General features: G+C 44.8%; 5 protein-coding genes across 8 annotated transcripts; 3 read left to right on the top strand and 2 right to left on the bottom strand.

Moving 5' to 3' along the window:
* The first annotated feature begins 405 nt into the window (after positions 1 to 405).
* Positions 406 to 1512, top strand: LOC1271553 (uncharacterized). The gene is made up of 3 exons (XM_310374.4): positions 406 to 834; positions 912 to 944; positions 1030 to 1512. The coding sequence occupies exons 1-3, from the start codon at positions 516 to 518 to the stop codon at positions 1416 to 1418; spliced, it is 741 nt and encodes a 246-aa protein (XP_310374.4). The 5' UTR covers positions 406 to 515; the 3' UTR covers positions 1419 to 1512.
* A 45-nt stretch (positions 1513 to 1557) lies between these two features.
* Positions 1558 to 2964, top strand: LOC1271554 (very-long-chain (3R)-3-hydroxyacyl-CoA dehydratase hpo-8). The gene is made up of 3 exons (XM_310375.8): positions 1558 to 1817; positions 1894 to 2014; positions 2095 to 2964. Exons 1-3 carry the CDS (start codon positions 1747 to 1749, stop codon positions 2596 to 2598), a joined length of 696 nt encoding a protein of 231 aa, XP_310375.5. The 5' UTR covers positions 1558 to 1746; the 3' UTR covers positions 2599 to 2964.
* Positions 2805 to 4021, bottom strand: LOC1271555 (very-long-chain (3R)-3-hydroxyacyl-CoA dehydratase hpo-8). Its single transcript, XM_310376.7, has 2 exons — positions 3764 to 4021; positions 2805 to 3638 (listed from the first exon to the last, which is right to left on the bottom strand). Exons 1-2 carry the CDS (start codon positions 3841 to 3843, stop codon positions 3011 to 3013), a joined length of 708 nt encoding a protein of 235 aa, XP_310376.6. The 5' UTR covers positions 3844 to 4021; the 3' UTR covers positions 2805 to 3010.
* Positions 4022 to 4501: 480 nt separating this feature from the next.
* LOC1271556 (large ribosomal subunit protein eL30) lies at positions 4502 to 5713 on the bottom strand. Its single transcript, XM_310377.8, has 4 exons — positions 5511 to 5713; positions 5376 to 5431; positions 5140 to 5285; positions 4502 to 4808 (listed from the first exon to the last, which is right to left on the bottom strand). The coding sequence occupies exons 2-4, from the start codon at positions 5394 to 5396 to the stop codon at positions 4625 to 4627; spliced, it is 351 nt and encodes a 116-aa protein (XP_310377.7). The 5' UTR covers positions 5397 to 5431; positions 5511 to 5713; the 3' UTR covers positions 4502 to 4624.
* Positions 5714 to 6043: 330 nt separating this feature from the next.
* LOC1271557 (YTH domain-containing family protein) lies at positions 6044 to 16838 on the top strand. Of its 4 annotated transcripts, none has more exons than XM_061640978.1 (8): positions 6044 to 6474; positions 6757 to 7313; positions 7398 to 7422; positions 10221 to 10348; positions 10421 to 11736; positions 11808 to 12538; positions 12637 to 13085; positions 13174 to 16838. In XM_061640978.1, exons 2-8 carry the CDS (start codon positions 7293 to 7295, stop codon positions 13264 to 13266), a joined length of 2763 nt encoding a protein of 920 aa, XP_061496962.1. In that variant the 5' UTR covers positions 6044 to 6474; positions 6757 to 7292; the 3' UTR covers positions 13267 to 16838. The 4 variants fall into 4 exon arrangements, with proteins under 4 accessions (XP_061496962.1, XP_061496963.1, XP_061496960.1 ...); XM_061640979.1 differs by having other exon boundaries at positions 6052 to 6536; positions 6706 to 7313; XM_061640976.1 differs by having other exon boundaries at positions 6052 to 6536.
* Positions 16839 to 18310: the final 1472 nt, after the last annotated feature.

Below are 18310 nucleotides of genomic sequence, written 5' to 3' on the forward strand. Positions count from 1 at the left end.
TAAAATTTATCAAACATCGTTTGAAGTACCAATTCCATTCCAAATTTCCTAATGGGCCTTCAAAAAAGTTCGTCAGCGAGGGAAAATCCGATTGGAGCACCGATTTGGAGCGTTGGCGAGCTTATGAAACCCGGTTTTTGCCTAGCGGGTGACTGCGCAGAGACGTCACAACCAGATCAAACTCACCACTGGCTACGAATTCGCAATATTTTTGCAATGTTTTCGTTTTATAGTGGCTTAAATATAATCGAATGAATATAGATAATCTTACCAAATTTGCCACTTAGCAACGTGAGCAAATATAAAACAAATTAATAGGAAGTAAATTTTGCACAAAATCCTAACTGCTCAAAGTTTCTAGTCATGCTCCACGAGTGGTGAATATGAAAGACAACTTTTTGACAGCAGCCAGCAGAAAAAAACAAAACACAACAAACCACAACAATCCAACGGCGAATGGCGTCGGGATTGTACAGTAAACAAGCAAGGTTGGTGCCGACGAAAACGGACGAAAAATGGCTCGGCGTAATGTGTGGAGCGGTGAGGAGACGATGGAGCTGCTCGAGATTATCAAGGAGCATAACTTTATGCAGCTGTTCGCATCCGTCAGCCGTGGCCAGAAGGATTACCATGTGTACCGACTGATAGAGGAAGAAATGCAGAAGAATGGCTTCGGTGGCAAAGACGCAGGACAGATTTATCACAAGTGGAAAAACCTGAAGCGAGCATTCTATCAGTCGAAAAAGTTGAACAAGGGGCGTGCCATCTGTGAGTTCGCCGAAGAGCTGGCCGATATACTGGAGAAACCGTGCGCCATGAAGCGCCGCGAGCCAGGTAAGCAACGGTGCTGTGTACGCCCGTGCCCGTGCGAACCGAACCATACTGATGTTATTTGTTACTTATTCTTGCAGATCCACCAGCTGAACCGGTGGAGGGTGAACCAGGTAAGAGGGACAGACAACAAACTGTTTGGCCAACCGTGATAGCTCGTGTGTCTAATTCCGTTCTCGATCCTGTCTATTCTTGCAGCTCCGGTAAAGAAGCGAAGCAACACTCAGATCAAAACGATCCGCAGTCAAATTGTGACGAAACTTGCCAAAGCGCAAAACGATAACTGTGAAGAGTTCGCCAAAAAGTGGAACGATCTCAACGATTACGAGTTCAAGCTGTACAAACGGAAGGAAAAGGAACAGACCGCCATCGTGAACCGTTTGCTGGAGGACAGCCGTACGACGCTGATGAGTCGCTGCAGGGATATACTGGCCGGGCGGGAGATAAAGATAAACGAAATCGGCGAAGGCGAGGAGGAGGAGGACGACCCCTTAAACATAATTGAAATAGAGACTACGGACGTGGAGGTTGCACCTGGGGAGGAGGGTACGGTTAAGGATTTTTTAAATTCGGTCAAGTTCGAATAAGCCGACGGGACGTGTTTAGACAATAAGTTTTGTGACCGCAATTCGGTAATAAATGCAAACGGCCCGAAAAAAGAAAGATGGCCAAAGGTTCAAATGTTTACGTTTGTTCAAGTCACGCACCTTTTTCCTTACACACCTTGGGAGCTACCAGCGCCACTGTCAAAGGTGAATCGAATTGGAATGCGTAGGGTGGGGGAATATATTATTTACCTTTACACTTTGGACGAGGATCGCCGTTTCGTGTCGCCACTTTTTGTCGATCAGCGCAGAGACGCAGCTGCTTAACATTAACTGCACAAACGCTGGTTACGTAAGCACGTCGGAAACTATGGCTGCCAAGGAACCGTCCCCGATCGTCAAATCCTACCTGATTCTGTACAACGCAGCCCAAGTCGTCGGGTAAGTACCGCTAATGGGTTGCCAGCGCACCACAGCTTTCTCTTTTCTAATCGCACCTTTGTCTTGCCTCGCACAGCTGGTGTTACATGCTATATCAGCTGATAGCTTACTACACCATCGACAAGGGCACGGAAAAAACGCTCTGGGACTATCTTGGATTCACCGTCGTCCTATTCCAAAATGCAGCCCTACTCGAGGTAAGAAATCTACAACATTGCACTGGTCTGTTTCGTGACACATACTTGCAACTCACACCTGCCTTGCGGAACCATTACAGATTGTACACGCTTTCACGCGGATCGTGCCGAGCAATCCGGTCATCACAACGTTCCAGGTACTGTCCCGGGTGATGGTCGTCTGCGGTGTTGTGATGGCTACACCGACTGGCAAAGTTTCACCGGGTCTTCCGCTTGCCATACTGGCCTGGTCGGTGACGGAGATCATTCGATACGCGTACTACGCCCTCAACCTGATCGACGCCGTCCCGCAGCTGCTCATCTTTCTGCGCTACACCACCTTCATAGTGCTGTACCCGACCGGCGTGACCGGTGAGCTGCTGTGCTTCTTCTGGGCCCAGTCGCACGTGGCCAACACGAAACAGTGGAGCATCGAAATGCCCAACACCTACAACTTTACCTTCTCGTACCTGTACTTCCTGTGGGCGGTGATGCTGCTCTATATTCCACTGTTCCCTCAGCTGTACCTGCACATGTTTGCCCAGCGCAAGAAGATTCTAGGCTCCGGCTCGAGCAGTGGCGCGACCAAGCAGAAGCACAATTGACTGCAAGCGTTTGGCTTTCCGGCTTGACCGTACCCAAGCTCCTAAGGGAAAAGCCTTCCCAAATGTATGCTACAGTTAAATTTTTGTATTGCTCTCCATTTTTATTATGTATTTCTTTTCTTTTTTTCAAAAAGCAAATAATGGGTTGGACTTCCTAAGGTTCTTTGTCGCCGTATCAGCAGGGAATTCAGACTGATAAGTTAAAGTTAGTTTGATTAAAACGGTGCATTCGTTTATTGTTTAAGGTTTAGTTTTACACATTCATTCCATTGTGGTGATAGCTTAATCGACTTTAAGTGGGTGTGCAATGTTGGGCGCGGGTCGGGTTGAACGAACAAAAATAAAACTAAAATGTTTTAAAGGAAATGCTACTCAAATGGCTATGTTTAATCGAGAACGTGACCGTCATGGATTAGATGGCTTTTGTCAGCTTCTGCTGGGTCTGCGTTCCTCGCCCGAAAACCTTGCGCCGCTGGGCAAACATGTGCAGGTACATCTGCGGAAAGAGGGGCATATAGCAGATGGCCATAATCCAGATGAAGTAGTAAAAGGAGAAGCTAAAATTGAACCGATTCGGCAATTCCACACTCCATTTGCCCGTATCGCGGATGTAGCTTTGGGCCCAGTAGCTGCACAGCAGCTCTCCCAGAAAGCCACACGGATACATCGGGATGAAGATCGTGTACCGCAGCCAAACGAGCAGCGACGGTACGGCTGGAAGCAGCAAGTGAGCCACATAGTAGCTGTACCGAATGATTTCGGTCAAACTCCAGCAGAACAGCGCTAGTGGAAGCCCTGGGGATTTCTGGCCGGTCGGTGTGCCTTCGATAGCCCCCGCAACGATCATGCAGCGTCCGAACACCTGCAGGAACGTCATCGCTACGTTGCTTGGGACGATACCGACCATGGCATGGACCACCTCAAGTATTGCTAGCATTTGAAAGAAGAATGTCGCTTGCCCCACGCGGCTCCACAGCGTGTCCAGGGATTGGCCGTGTACGGCGAAGTGCTGAATAAATTGCACGAAAATGTACGTCCAGCTACGGGTGAGGGCAAAGGGCGAAATCCAACCAAAAAAAAAAATAGATTAGCGTTTGATGAATGCGAGAGGGGGCTAATCTCTTGGCCGCAACAAGACATTCCACCGGTACAATAGATAACTTACCCTGCAAATTGAGCCGTATTGTACAGTGCAAGGTATCCTTTAACTAGGACGGATTGGTTTTCCTTCTTTTCCTGTGCCATTGCTCGGCTGGGTCGGTAAATTGTTTAAGCAAGTAAGCGTAGCTGCTTTTTCGTAGGTAAAGCAGGTCCAACTGTCCGGACAGCAAGTTAGCAAGTACACGACAGAACTCCCGTTATGTGCGCATACCCAGACGGCAGTGCAATACCCATATGATGTTTCTTATCGCTGTGTTTACGTTTCATGAAGGGATGAATTTATCGGATGAACTGCAGTGAACCCATTGATATTCCCTCGTAATGCGGATAGGGCCGTAGCGATTTTTTCCAATGGGGTCTATTTTGTACTTTAACTAATAGCGAAAGAATGGGATTTTCTAAATCTCTTTGCATGTTTTTTTTTTCTTTATTTTTATAGAGACTTTGAGGCAATTGGCCTCATTGAATCGGTCGATTAATTATATATTTAAAATCTAACATTCTTCTTTGCAAGCCAATTGTGGCTTGCAGTTACCTTATACCGGGTAGTCTCGATTTACTTAAAGCTATCCGTTTCGTTCCTAAAATACTCGGTCTTTGTTCCGTAATTTTCCTATTTGCAGTAATCAAAGAAAAGTCAAAACGAATAGAAACGTAATCATACTTGCCAGGAGGCTGAATCCCATACAAACGAACGTTTTGTTTTAGTCATCATGAATTAACGTTATGTTAAACGGTAAACTATTGTTTCGTCGGGTTCTGTGTGCCTACAGACACCGCTTTTTTTATTTTAATAACTGCCTCGCCGGCATTTCCCATACAATGGAAAAGCCCGACAGGCGGAATATATACAGCACGTCACCATTTACTGTCCACCGGCCTGTGCTTCCGGCAGGCTGCGAATGATATCGGAGTCTCCGGCGTCGGTGATCGAGAGGGTGCACACGCGGAAGTATTTACCGCAGGCGGTACCCAGCTCAATGTTGTTGCCGTTGTAATGGTGCACACCGGTCTTGGCCAGCATAGCATAGTACTCGATCTCCGATTTACTACAGTAACGAAAGAGCAATTGTTAATACCTTCCACGTCTTACCTGCGAGACCGAGAGTTTACCCCTGTTGGGCCGTTCCATTTCGTTGAACCATGTGGATTCACTGGACGTGTACACGGTACGTACTTCCGAGTGAGCACCTCCCCCACAATGATCACTCCATAGGTTTTCCAATGGGTCACCACATTCGGGCAGCTGAGTGAGTCAGCTCGGGAAAACATACTTCTCAGTCACAATCGACTCCATATGATTCCACAAAACGTAGCATCCACAAAAGGAAAACTCTACTTCTCGGTAATCGGTCGCCCGCGCGCGGACATGCTACTTACCGGAGGTGCGGCGTGTTGTTGGCAATGATGACCAGCTTGGCCTTTCCCTGGCGGAGGGTACGCAGAGTCTGCTTGTAGCCCAGGCAGGACTTGCCAGATTTCATCACCAGCGCCAGGCGAGAGTTGATGCTCTCCAAAGCCTTTTTCTGTAACATGAATGGAAAAAGTAGGGTTATGGAGAATGTCAATAGGACAACCTCGTTTTACGATGGCGATTCTCAGTAATTAACACATACCTGCTTCTTGGCGGTCACCATTTTGCACAGTTAACAACGTTAGACGGATCTAGAACCTAGAATTAGGAACAATAACTTTAATATCTCCTGTTTTCCGACACGTGGAAATGAGCGCTCTCCGGCCACACGTCCTACCTGAACGAATGCTACAGCGAAAAGAACTTTTGACAGAACTCCCTTGTTGCCAAATGCCTGGGATTTTGAACCGCACAATGGTAGCGTTGAAATAATCTTACAATTTATCAATTTTTGTTCAACTAATTTAGAAACAATTTTGTAAAAAATATTTGAAATACGATACGAACAAATTTAAACAAAATTTGACTCAATTTGTGTGGAATTTAATCAAATTTTGGATATTAAACTGCTCGAATAAACTGTCAAAATTGTGTGCCCATGCAGCAAAATGCATATTACAAAAATATTTAATTAATTGCCATTAAAAACTGTTCTGATTTTTGAGAGAGATTGTGAAATAAATGTAATTAAAAATAAATAACTTCCAAACTAGCAAACACATATCCTTCGAGTGGATGTTGCGAAAAAAAAGTAAAATAAAACCATCTGTGCAGCATAAGCTGATCGACTTTCAACTCCACACGTTTAGCTCGAATTTTGCCATGTCCGGTTGGCTCTTTCTCTCGCAGATTTTGAAAGCTAGCTATCTCTCGCATCGGCTACCAATCAGCCGCCATATTGTGAAACGTCGTCGCCGGAAAAAAGAAACGCATCGGACAGTGGCAGTGCCGTGAAGAAAGAGATCATTTTCAGCGAATCATTGCGCGTTTGCAAAAAGACACTGCCCCAATCACTATTTCTGGACGCTTAAAGATCCCCGCTTGTTTGAAGCCCGATCGGGAAGAGAACGGGGTGAAAGTGAATACCTAGCTGGTGCCTCTTGTGTGCGTACGTGAAAAGTGTTTTCTCTGCCGCCCTCACTTTCGTGGTTCCAATTCTAGTTCCCCGTGTCCAATTTCTCTCGTGTGTCTAGTGTGCGGAGTTTGGGAAAAAACCGGGGGAAAGTGTAGAAGTGCAGCGGCAGACTTTGCAGTTGTGTTGGCAGTGCATCGGAAATTCGCCCGCACCCCCCTTGTACCGTGTAAGGAGACGGTCTGTGAGGCTTTTACTGGATAGGCGAAAGGTGCAGAGGGAGTTTAAAGTGTTCGTACAGTGCAGAATCGAAAAATTGTCATCTACCACCATTATTACACACCTACACACCCACACAAAATTCTCATACTCATACATACACACACACCTACGCTTTGCGGAAGTAATTTGTATCATTTGCTTACCGTCGCGGTTTGTCGCGTTCTGTTCTCGAACACAGATCCCGTCCGTTTCCGGTTTAGTTGGTTCTTTACAAAATTTTCTGTTCTAGTGACCATTCCCTGCTAGTGCGAGGGTGTCGGAAAATTCGCATTAAAATTTAAGAGCCATCCTTTCAACTGTAGGTGAAAAAGTGTGTTAGCGGAACCTTAAAGCTGTGTGGTCCGGTCTCCGAACCGACGGAACATTTCCTTCCCTCCTGCTTTGGGAGTAAGTTTTGCCCCCACACACGCTTTGTCAACGCCTTGCCTTACCTATCTATAGCCTGGTATAGCGAAAAAAGCTATCTTCTGCGCCTGCAAGCATTTCCTTGCCGTGGGATAAACCCATACCGGTTCGGGAAGAGTGCGCGTCGTGAGGGAGCAGACGCGAAGCAGCGAAAGAGTGCGGCTTGACGCGCCTAGTGTTGTGTGCCTAGTGTACACGCGTGTGTGAGAGCGTGCGGGCGTGTGTGTGCGTGCGTTTTGCGGAGGAGGACTAGCAAGCGGACCAAGTGCGCGCAGTGCATTTGCAACAACTGCTTTGTCGTCGGTATACAGCTTATTGGAACTTTCAGCAACAGCAGCGCAGCAGTAACAACAACCACCAATGTCAACCGTGTCAGATCAGGTAGGCCGTTGTTGAGGAAGCAAACAAGTTTGCCAGCCCGATCTTATCTAATGAATGTTTTAATTTTTTTTATAATCGTTACAGCGGATGAAAGGACAAGGAAATCATGGTAAATCTTAGCATATTCTCCCATCATACTTGCATGGCATCACAACAAGGATGTACTGAATGGATGCAGTCTTTCTGAGAAGACGTTTCCAAGGGCTGCCTAATATCACATCCCTGGCTTGTAGTTTGTTAGTCGAAATTAGTACTGGGGAGTGCGGAATAAAAGTGTAATCTCTTTGCAACAGTTGACACAGTTCGAATACAGCGCAGAAGCGCAATTCGTCAGTGACCCAAAAACCGGCATGGAACGATAACAATTGGTCCTGGCTGTTGCTACTCTTGCTCTAGCAGAAAGCTTCATGCGCGGGTTCTGCTTATTGAAGGCCACAGAACGTGTTGTGTTTTGTGAAACGTTATCTCAAGCCCAGCCAGTCTGATAGATATGCCGTGGGGGAACGGCATAAGCAAATGACGCGCTATGTATAAAGAAAATACGGCGTCGATGCGGGCGCTAGCGCCATATTTCACTGTCTTTGTTGTTGTTCGTATACTGGCAGTGTATGGATGATTTCACATTCTCTATGGACTACGCAGCAGGTTCGCTCCGGTTAATTGAACTTTGGGCGTAGGGAATGTGATCAACATACACCACCGGGTAGTGCGATAGTATCCAATGTTTGAGTCCCTATACAAGGTGTACCATTCCGTAACGATGGCCATAGCAGACGGGCGTAGAGCGAAACCCTTTTTCGAGTCGCGCGATGCCTCATAGGGGAAGATGGGCTGAAGCAGAAGGGACGGAATGTGAGGGTTTCATTGCAGCAGCTCTATTTGTTTGGTTGGCTTACCGCGAATAGCTATCTCGTTTTCTTATCTCTCTCATTCTTCGTAGTTGTCTCTCTTTCACTCTCCTGTTCTGTTCTATCTATTTTGCGCGAGCCATCGGTCTGCGTTGTTTGTAGATCGATTTCGCTTTGTGTTGCTTAATATAACGTAGTGTGTCGTTTGTTATTGGTAGACCGACGAATAAACCAGCGAGTTGCGTTGGCAGGTGCTGAAGGAAGTGTGGGTTACGATTGCAAGGGGGTGAGTTCGTCCCCCTCCCCTAGTTTACCGGTACGAGACAACGAAGAGAGAGAATGGTCCACATTATTGACAGTGGGGAATGGGGTATACGATCTTCTTTTGCATCGTACATATTCTGTTGAATTGGCAGCACTAGAGAGTGTGCTTGTTTGTTTGGGTTTTAGTTCAGTACCAAGCATAAAACCGAATGTCCAAAATCATAAAACTTGAACTACCCTACACTTAACGAAAAAACGAACTAAACTAACGAGAACTATAAGAATTGCTTATCCAAGACCATTGGACAAACGGTGAGACGACGATGAGTGAAACTAATGGAAACCCGCTGTAAGGGATGATCCATTTGATCTGAGGGAAGGAACGTCTATCTGGTTTGTGTATGTGTGTGTGCGGGCGTGAATCTATGCGCCAAAGTAACCAGCTTACTCTCCGATCTCGGCGTTCTCCTGGTGGATGAATGTCGTCACGTCATCTTCCCAAATCATCATCAACCCTCCTTTCCTTTGCACGCGCTCCAGTGTAAGAGCGCCGCAATAGTTTATACACACCCCCCGGATATGTGGTGTGTATGTATTGGTAGCGTGATGCGTCGATTGGTTGTTTATGTGTAGAGAGGCGCACGCAGCTTGCGGCGAGGTGCGGCAGTAGTCGGTGCGCTTAAGCGATGTGGTGCGCCTGAACGATGCTGCAGCGTCTGATCAGCAGAGCGAGCGATGCCGGGTGGGCGGGCGCGAAGGGAACCATGGAATAATGGCAGGGAAAATGAAAAAGTACAATGAACTTGGATGTGTGAACCAGTTCTTTGAGACCTTGGCATAGAGTGAATGTGACGCTCGCATGATTTTTTGTTCAGCATACGAGATTTAATACAAAGCAATGGGGTTTGAGTAGGACTATTTTTACATTTTCAACTTCTGGATCGAAGTTCAATAATTTTATATGGTAGTATAAGTTTCAGTAAAAATAATTCTACCATACAATGATTAATTAATTTTATCTTATCACTAGTATTGTAATTGGGCCTGGCTGGTGGTACAGTCGTCAACTCGTACGACGTAACAACATGCCCGTCATGGGTTCAAGTCCCGAATAGACCGTGCCCTTATACGTAGGACTGACTATCCTGCTATGGTAACAATAAGTCACTGAAAGCCAAACTCACTTCACTAAGTGGGGATACAGGCAGGCCTTGACCGACAGCGGTTGTTGTGCCAAAGAAGAAGAAGAAGAAGAAGAAGAAGATGTATTGTAATGCAAGGTCCTAATTTATGTATGTCCCGGTAAAATATAACAATGTTAATTTTTTGTTTATTAAACAACAACGACGTGGTGGATTTTTTTGTCTGCTTGTTTTTTAGACTAACATTACAATGAAAAAGAAAAGATAGGATATGTTGGACAGTCATGCAAGTTAGAGCTTTTAGGCAAATTAGCAATACATCAACGCCTTTTTTGTTTGAGCCATGCAAGGGTTTTCCAAGTGTCCTCATAGTTGTGGGACACTTCCTTGACTTTTTCTTATGGGAAGTGAACTTCATATGATCGAAATTGGACTCTATGGCACCCTTTTGGACAGGCACCTTCGAAATTCCTATTGGATTTGTCCAACAAGAGTCCAATTCCCATTATATTAAATTCATTTCACCTAAGAAAGAGTCAATAAAGTGTCTCACTGCTATGAGAACTGCTGGAAAACCCTCTAAGAGGATCTTACTAATCTTTATTCGATATAACTAACATATTTAACGCACCGTGATTATTTTCACTCGACAGGAAATGGCGATTATAATTCTTGGAGTGCGCAAGTGAATCACGGCCCAGGTGGTGTAGGACATCAGAAAAAATCGGATGATGGCTACTACCGTAATCATGGAGCTTACCAGAGTCATGATAGTGTCAGGGTAAGAAATTTGCTTTTTTTGCGTTCGAAGACAAAAATGAAATAATACTTTCATGTTCGTTGTTTATTATAGAATGTCGAAAGAGGTATGCAAGGACTTGGGCTTGGATCCGCGTCGCGCAGCGGTAACAGCGATGGCAACTCTGGCGTATCGAAATACTATCAGCAACAGCAGCAGCAAAAGGAAGCTCCCAAAAAGATGACCTGGGCCACGATCGCTTCGCAGCCGGCGAAACCGCAAGTGAACACCACCAGTACGACGGTGAAGAAGAAGGGTCCGGGCATGCCGCCACCACCGATGATTCCTGGCAAGCATAACATGGACATCGGTACCTGGGATTCGCCGTCCAAGAACGGACCTAGCGTCATCGTACCCACTCCGCCGCCGATTATTCCACCGCCGGTTATCGAACCGTCACCGCTGGCCGATCCCGTGCCGTCCAAGTCGGGCGGGGGTCGCGAATCTGTTGGTGGTGCTTCATCGCAACACCATGGTAGCAACAGTCAGGGTATGGGACCAGCGGGCATTCAAAGCTCCAGATGGCCCACACCGGGCCAGGCGCAGATTCAGCAGCAACAGCCGAGCGGTCCGCCGACGAGCAGCGACAGGAACAATGGTCCCTCCGCAGGAGCCAACTCCGGTTCGGGAGGCAGCGGAAGCAATGCTGCATCTGGCGGTTCCATGCCGTCCGGATCACAGCATCACAACCAGCACCACCAGCATCAGCAGGGTTCGCATACGCGCAACCACTCGTCGCCGTATCAGCCGCCGCAACAGCAGCAGCCTCACCATGCGGATCGGCCAGGATCGAATTACGATCGAGCACCGCATCATCAGCATCAGCAGGGCGGTTCGCAGCACGGAAACAGCTACAACCAGTCTCGCAACCAGAACGCTGCCTACTCTCCGTCAGGACCTGGCGGTTTGGCTGCAACTGGACCATCATCTGCGATGGCAGATCGTCAGAATAGCGGCGGTTCGGGTGGCGACAACTACCGCCCGCCACACGATGGCCGAAGTGGCCCACAGCAGCATAATAGCATGCACCACCATCAACAGACGGAAAGGGCTTCATTCCATCATCAGCAGCGTCCATCGAATCATCACGGCGATCGTGGATCGGGCGGTAGCAGCTACCAGCCTGCTGATCGTGGCCATTATGGACCGAACAGTAGTTCTGACGCTGTGTCGCATAACAGCAGCTCGACCGTGCCGCCAGTTACGACCGCCCCAGCAGCAGTAAAGGCACGATCGCCATCACCTACCATTTCAGAGAGTGAAATGGCTCTGAAACTCGCCGAATCACAAAAAATTCTTGACCAATTGAAAACCAAAAACAATTATAACCCTGCCTCGTTGGATCTACTGAAAACAGTCGATTTAGCAAGGTAAACGTTGCGCAGTGCATCTTCCGTTGTGTGGAATATTGACTTACTATTGTTTCATGTTTATGTTTTAGATTCTTCGTGATCAAATCGTATTCGGAAGACGATATTCATCGTAGTATTAAGTACGAGATATGGTGCTCGACCGAGCATGGCAACCAGCGCCTGGACCAAGCATTCCGAGAGCGTGAGGAAAAGGGCGGCACGGTGTATCTGTTCTTCTCCGTGAACGGTTCGGGCCATTTCTGCGGCGTGGCGCAAATGATGACCGCTGTCGATTACAACTCCAACTCGAGTGTCTGGTCGCAGGATAAATGGAAGGGTACGTTCAAGGTGCGTTGGATCTACGTGAAGGACGTACCGAACTCGCACCTGCGCCACATTCGGCTGGAGAACAACGAAAACAAATCGATGACAAACTCGCGCGACACACAGGAAGTGCCAAATGCGAAGGGCATTCAGGTGCTGCAGATCATTCACAGTTTCGAGCACCAGTCGTCGATATTCGATGATTTTCAGCACTACGAAAAACGCCAGATGGAGGAGGACACGCGTAAGCACGAAGCACCTCCGCCATCGAACCATTCGTACCACAACCAGCGAGACCGGCGCGAGAATCAGGGCGGTGGAAACTACTATGACGGCCCTGGCAAGTATCACGGTGGGGGTGGTGGCGGCGGCGGCTATAACAACAAATACAATGACCGTGGTGGAGATGACGGCTATGATGGTGGATACGGCAGTCGAGGTGGTGGTGGTGGCTATCATGGAGGATACAACAAAGGCGGAAGCAGCGGTGGTTACGGTAAGGAGGGATAGTTTTATTTTTCTAAACGCTTCAATTGCCTCATCTTTGGGAAGTATCCTTTGGTGCTAACTAAGTGTGATGCGTTCGCTTTTCAGGAGGTTATAACAATCGTAACAGCTACAACAATCGTGACGATCCGGGACGTGGTTATCCGAGCTTTGACCGGCGTAATAATAATGGCAACAGTGGCGGAAGCAACAACAATGGCGATGATCAACATGATGCTGCCGCACCAGGCGGAGGTGGATATAATTCGCGCGGTGGTTATAACAATCGCTCACGAGATTATTATCGCGATGAGCGCCGAGGACCGAATGACTACGGTCGAGCTCGAGGCAGCGACTTCGATAACGGGCGAGACAGTGATGGTGGAGGTATCTACCGAAGCGGAGACCGTGGAGACCGTGGAGACCGCGGCGATCGCGGAGATCGTGGTGAACGTGGTGATCGCGGAGATCGCGGAGATCGTGGAGATCGTGGAGATCGCGGCGATCGCGGTGATCGCGGTGATCGTGACCGAGGCTCTTCTCGAGACCACTTCCGGGTGAGTGGAATTAAGTTATGCAGTGCTTTGTAAACTTTTTATAATTTATTGTAACGGTTTATATTGACAAATATTGAAATGCTTCCAGGATCGGAACGATCGGATGATGGGTCCTGGCAACAATCGTGGAGGATCTGGTAGTAACGGCAGCGGCTCTAACATCTTCAGAAATCCAAATTAGGCAACTGACGAATAACTGATTAAACTATCCGAATACACGAAGGACTTATCACTACTGCCATGGTGGTAGGAGAAAAACTCAACTGCAGACTGAAGATGCGGAACGCATCCTTCAGACAGACCGATGGTTCCTTTTCTTATTAATCTGATGGTTCATGAATGGAGGATATCGGTACAGATACAGATGATAACCCATATTAAAACGAAGGTAAATGTGAGTATGAGGGGTAACAGAAGCTAACAGGTAACAGAAACACAACCGCGACTTGGCTATGCTCGGAATATTTATCCAAAAGTGCTTAAGAGATGCCAACGTATTTCGTTGATGTACTAGAATGATACGACTTTGAGGCAGATGTAACAATAGCGTAGAAAAATAACAAGGATAGCAGGAGATACAATTGGATAATCTGCATGGCATTATCTCTTGTGCATCTTAAATTACGCTAGCCATGTACTACTCAAAATCCCGCGCCCTCAAATCCACAAGACTGTCTACTCTTCATTCTCCCTTACCCCACATAAAAAACTAGGTACATTGCAGTCTAAACAAGATAAAAGTACAGTACTATAGTGCAAAGGAAAGTAAATTGTTATCAATGTTGTCTTAAACCGCCTGATTAAGTATCCACAAACAAACAGCACTTGAAGAAAACGTGTACAGACGAAGGGAGCGGATGTAGTTCAAAAAGTTCTTACAAACAATATGTTTTATCGATGAAGTATGTTTTTAAACTGTAGGAAATTGTAACGTATAACAAAGTAAACTCAATTAAACGGAAAGAGAACACATAAACAAAACAGAAGAAAAGAAAGAAAACAAACAAGATACGAAATATAACAACGTTACAAGCAAACCCGTATGAATACATACCGTAAGAAGAGAACAAGTAAAACACTGCTCTGTCAACGTATATTCTTTAAATACTGTTAAGTTGTAACTTAAATTATATAAGCTAAGCTGTGTGTTTGTGTGTCTCAGTCAAAGAAACAAGCAACGCTGGGAAGCAATGAAACACCCAGCATAATAATGAGAATTAGGAATGATGACAAGAGCTGTGGCAAGGCACAAACAAGAAAAGGTCGAGGAAACGCGTCACACACATAGCATTGCCACGATGATGCAAAAGGACTGAAACTACTGAGGACATTGTGACAACCTCCCCCTCCCGATGCTCTAACAGATATGATGAAGTATGATTTTAAATGGGGTGAGCAAGCAGTGCCGCGTAGCCAAGCTCAACAACACGTAGTCGTGTTACGGGCATTCAACATTCAAGTATATTTTGTTGACGAACGATGGCAAAAATGTGTCCTGTGCGTGTATTTTGAACTCTCATTGCTAGAAGAAAAATGTCAGTATACACACAAGTAACACATGCGTGATTATCCCTGAACCACAAGTCTTATAGTAAACCAGTATATGCCACTGATGCCGTATACTACAAATCTACATATTTCATCACCGTGTAGAACACGACGGTGGTATGCACTATTTATGGTTTCGATTGTGCTTTACGGTAGAAAAGGTATCACTCGGTACCATTTTTTGATTTGGGAGTACTTCTTAGATACCGTAATAACAGAAGGGGGAGCATTGGGAATAGCTGCATGAGTTTTGCACCGTTTGGCGGTAGTATAATAAGAATCCCACTGATCCAAGAAGCGCTTCTATGTGGAAGGTAGATAACTAAATTATACGACGAACCGAACAAAAACAAATTTTGGGATTACATTTGGTGCAGCAAGAAACTGTAATTATATTCCAACAGTACTTTTTTTTACTTAAGTTAAACAAAAAATAAAGCGACAAAAAAGGAAAGATGTATTAAGGATATACCTGAGCGAGCACAGGTTCCATTCATTGCTGCACACCACACCGTCTCAGTGGTTAACGTGTTCGGACGGTTGTTAATCATCATGAGTCTTGTGCTTAGGAGGCAATACAAATAATAAATCATCCCAAATGCCACGAATATTACAAAACAACAAACACTTTTACACATCCACACATACACCAATCTCTAACTGTAACAGTCTCTTATCCTCCCGCCACTAAATCGAAACATTTTGAACTGAAGCAAAAAGAATTATATAAGTGTAACGAAACGATAAGGGAAATGAAAAAAAAACTTTCTAGATTAATACGGACACATACACACGTACGTGTTTTCTTTTTCTGTGTATTTGTGCGTTTTCGTCTATTTGTATCGTGGCGTGAACTTCATCTTTAAAAACAAATGGTAAAACTTGGTACGAAAGTAGTACGCGCTCTCGATCGAAAACAAGGAAAAAGACACACCACGATACACGGCACGACTACTATAGTCCTTTAGGATTGCAAAAGGAAAAGAATGTGTATGGGTGCATGATTGCAAGTGTGTACATGTACATGTGTGTCGTGTGCATAGTGAGTTCGCAGTATACCGTAGAAGTTATCCGATTGGGATTTTGTAGGATTGAACACAATGTAACCGTGGGGAAGGACATACAATTTGTAGTTGCGTACACAACACAAACAGCATCGTAAGAACTAGCATAATGGTTCCTTCGTTTGTAAGACTATACGACTAGCGGAACGCATTATCTAGGACAGGTGAAGAGATAAACAAATCAAACGTAGCCACACATAACATGATAGTAACAAAGTAGTTAAAGAGATACTTGTATAAGAAAATGAACTTTTTTTTATTAACTTGTTTCTTTTCACTCCATGTATAACCAACCAGGCTTGAATATTATAATAATTATTTATGTTATTTCAATTTCGAAATCACGATCCAGGAAAAACAAATTCCTTACATTGGAGGAGCTGTACGTTAGACAGATCCCGATAATAAAATTCACACCCCTAAACGAGCACAAGTGTGTTGAATAAAAAATAAATAATTTAAAATGATAAAGCATATTAAAATGACGCTAATAAAACAAACAAACGAACACAATTTGACACTGTCCCATTTGTATCGGTTGCCCAAGGCTGCTAGGAATGAAAACACGATACATGATACTGATGTAGCAAGTCCTTGTTGGTGAACTTTATGCAATACGTGCACTCGCCGCAAGTAGGAGAATACAAACACACTACCATCGGTGCGTAATTTGCTGCACAAGCTACACGTTAACATGAAACGAACTGTCGCGGCAGACTACAATTGAGAATTGTTCCGGTAGTTTATGGAAGTTGATGATTATCGCAAAGTACGAAGTATTGGGGAAACGAAAATTGAAGATGTATGATGCTTCCTTAAGCAGGGCATTGGCGTGTAAATTGATGAGGAGAGATGTTGATGGGAGTGGGAGAGCACAAGATACACATATAGCTGGGGATGCTAGGCAAGCTTGAAAACAAATTGAAAAGAAAGCACATGGAAAGGGCAAACAAGAGAACGAGAAATAACCAAAAGTTAATTATCTTGCAGTATCATGTGCTGACGTAATCCCATTTGTTCTATGGCATATAATTACAGAGCAAATTGAAATGTCAGAAAAGTGGGATAAGGTGAAAAGATAATATACTGAAAATAAAAAAAAGAACCACACTAAACTATCCCTACTTAGTAGGGGGAAAAAGGAAAACATTAAAACAAGTTGAAACAATTAGGAAACTCCCGAAGAGTAGCGATTCGTATGAATTGTTCATGACTAATACATAATATGGTACTACAAACGACTACCATGCAAGTTTACCAGCAAGCAAGCAAGCAACACACAGCGCCAAACGTGTGTATCGCTGGTGTATATACAAAAAAGGAAACACGTTCAAGGTAGTGTAGACCCTTACGTGTACCTATATGTATGTTGTATTGCATGTCAAACAGCCACAGGACATAGGCAACGCTCCTGGTGGAAAAGTGATCGAATTGGAAAAAGAGAGGAAACACATCAGATAAAAACAAACAACAAAAACTAGCACCAATTGCGTCTTGTTGGAGCTGCCGGCGATAGTTTGAAACACACATGGTGGCGAGCACGGGCTACAGGCATTATATTGCCGTTACTCTACGGCTACTACTTTGAACTATGCACAGGAAGAGAAAGAAAAGCAAAATAACAAAAGAAAGAACGAACAAACAAACAAACAAACAAACAAAACGTAATAAACATTATTAATAATAAAATTTACTCTGATTTGGGGTCACAATTCTTTGTACGTAATTCTTTGAGAAGAAGTGAGTTTTCGGTTTATATACAGCCTATATATCTTATATGCGGTCTTCGTCAATGCAGTAACTTGTTTTGTATTTTGTTTTTTTTTTTATTTTAAAAAAATGCGCTTCAGCGTAAACACTAGTACACACATTCAGTGGAAATTCTTTGAATTGTTTTGCATCGTTCGGGGATGCGGTTTTTGTTTTTGGTGAAGTGAGAAAAGAAAAATTAAACCCGTTTCTGTTAGTGTATGTGTGTATGAGTGATGATCAGGGGTAAAATAAATATCTTTCTTTAAATCAATTACTAACTTTTCCAAACTTGTGAAAAACCATGAAACTTGAACCGCGTTCCCACGTACTCTCTTCTGTCTTCGTATTCATACGGTTGGCAATTTACATTTGTTTAGTACCATTGTTGCTATTGGAATTGCACATTCCTACGTTTAGTGCAACATTTTATAGTAGATGGGTCTGTAATTTAACGGTTAATGGAATAATGTTTTGGCGTTATTTCGGTCCTACAAACTGGATTGAGTTGTAGCTATCAAACAAACCAATGCAGGGTACTACATACTGTTTTAAGACGCATCTATGCTTCTGTCCTTTGCATAGCTCTGTGGAAAATATATTCATATATTGAATAGCATCTGTCTTCTTTTTAGCGCATTGTTTTCTCCACCCCGCCTAAGGCAAAAAGCAGGACACGGAACCATCGGTGGCTGTTTGCCATCGAAACTTATGTTATACACACACACATGCACTGCATCACGTCGATTTTATAATCTCGCTACGAGTAGGGGCAGATTGATAACGAAACTTTTCGAGTGTAACAAGACGAAATGCATTTTATCTGCTTCGAATTTCATTCGATGCTAACATCATACGAGTAGT

The sequence above is a fragment of the Anopheles gambiae genome, chromosome 2 (assembly GCF_943734735.2).
Source record: "Anopheles gambiae chromosome 2, idAnoGambNW_F1_1, whole genome shotgun sequence".
Taxonomy (NCBI): Eukaryota; Metazoa; Arthropoda; class Insecta; order Diptera; family Culicidae; genus Anopheles; species Anopheles gambiae.

Coding starts and splice junctions, on each gene's coding strand:
- LOC1271553 (XM_310374.4), top strand. CDS start 516: ATGGCTCGGCGTAATGTGTGGAGCGGTGAGGAGACGATGGAGCTGCTC. Junction 835..911: donor CATGAAGCGCCGCGAGCCAG/GTAAGCAACGGT, acceptor TTATTCTTGCAG/ATCCACCAGCTGAACCGGTG. Junction 945..1,029: donor ACCGGTGGAGGGTGAACCAG/GTAAGAGGGACA, acceptor CTATTCTTGCAG/CTCCGGTAAAGAAGCGAAGC.
- LOC1271554 (XM_310375.8), top strand. CDS start 1,747: ATGGCTGCCAAGGAACCGTCCCCGATCGTCAAATCCTACCTGATTCTG. Junction 1,818..1,893: donor AACGCAGCCCAAGTCGTCGG/GTAAGTACCGCT, acceptor TGCCTCGCACAG/CTGGTGTTACATGCTATATC. Junction 2,015..2,094: donor AAAATGCAGCCCTACTCGAG/GTAAGAAATCTA, acceptor GAACCATTACAG/ATTGTACACGCTTTCACGCG.
- LOC1271555 (XM_310376.7), bottom strand. CDS start 3,843: ATGGCACAGGAAAAGAAGGAAAACCAATCCGTCCTAGTTAAAGGATAC. Junction 3,639..3,763: donor AATACGGCTCAATTTGCAGG/GTAAGTTATCTA, acceptor CCTCACCCGTAG/CTGGACGTACATTTTCGTGC.
- LOC1271556 (XM_310377.8), bottom strand. CDS start 5,396: ATGGTGACCGCCAAGAAGCAG. Junction 5,286..5,375: donor TGGTGACCGCCAAGAAGCAG/GTATGTGTTAAT, acceptor TTCATGTTACAG/AAAAAGGCTTTGGAGAGCAT. Junction 4,809..5,139: donor AACAACACGCCGCACCTCCG/GTAAGTAGCATG, acceptor TCGTTACTGTAG/TAAATCGGAGATCGAGTACT.
- LOC1271557 (XM_061640978.1), top strand. CDS start 7,293: ATGTCAACCGTGTCAGATCAG. Junction 7,423..10,220: donor GAAAGGACAAGGAAATCATG/GTAAATCTTAGC, acceptor TTCACTCGACAG/GAAATGGCGATTATAATTCT. Junction 11,737..11,807: donor AAAACAGTCGATTTAGCAAG/GTAAACGTTGCG, acceptor TTTATGTTTTAG/ATTCTTCGTGATCAAATCGT.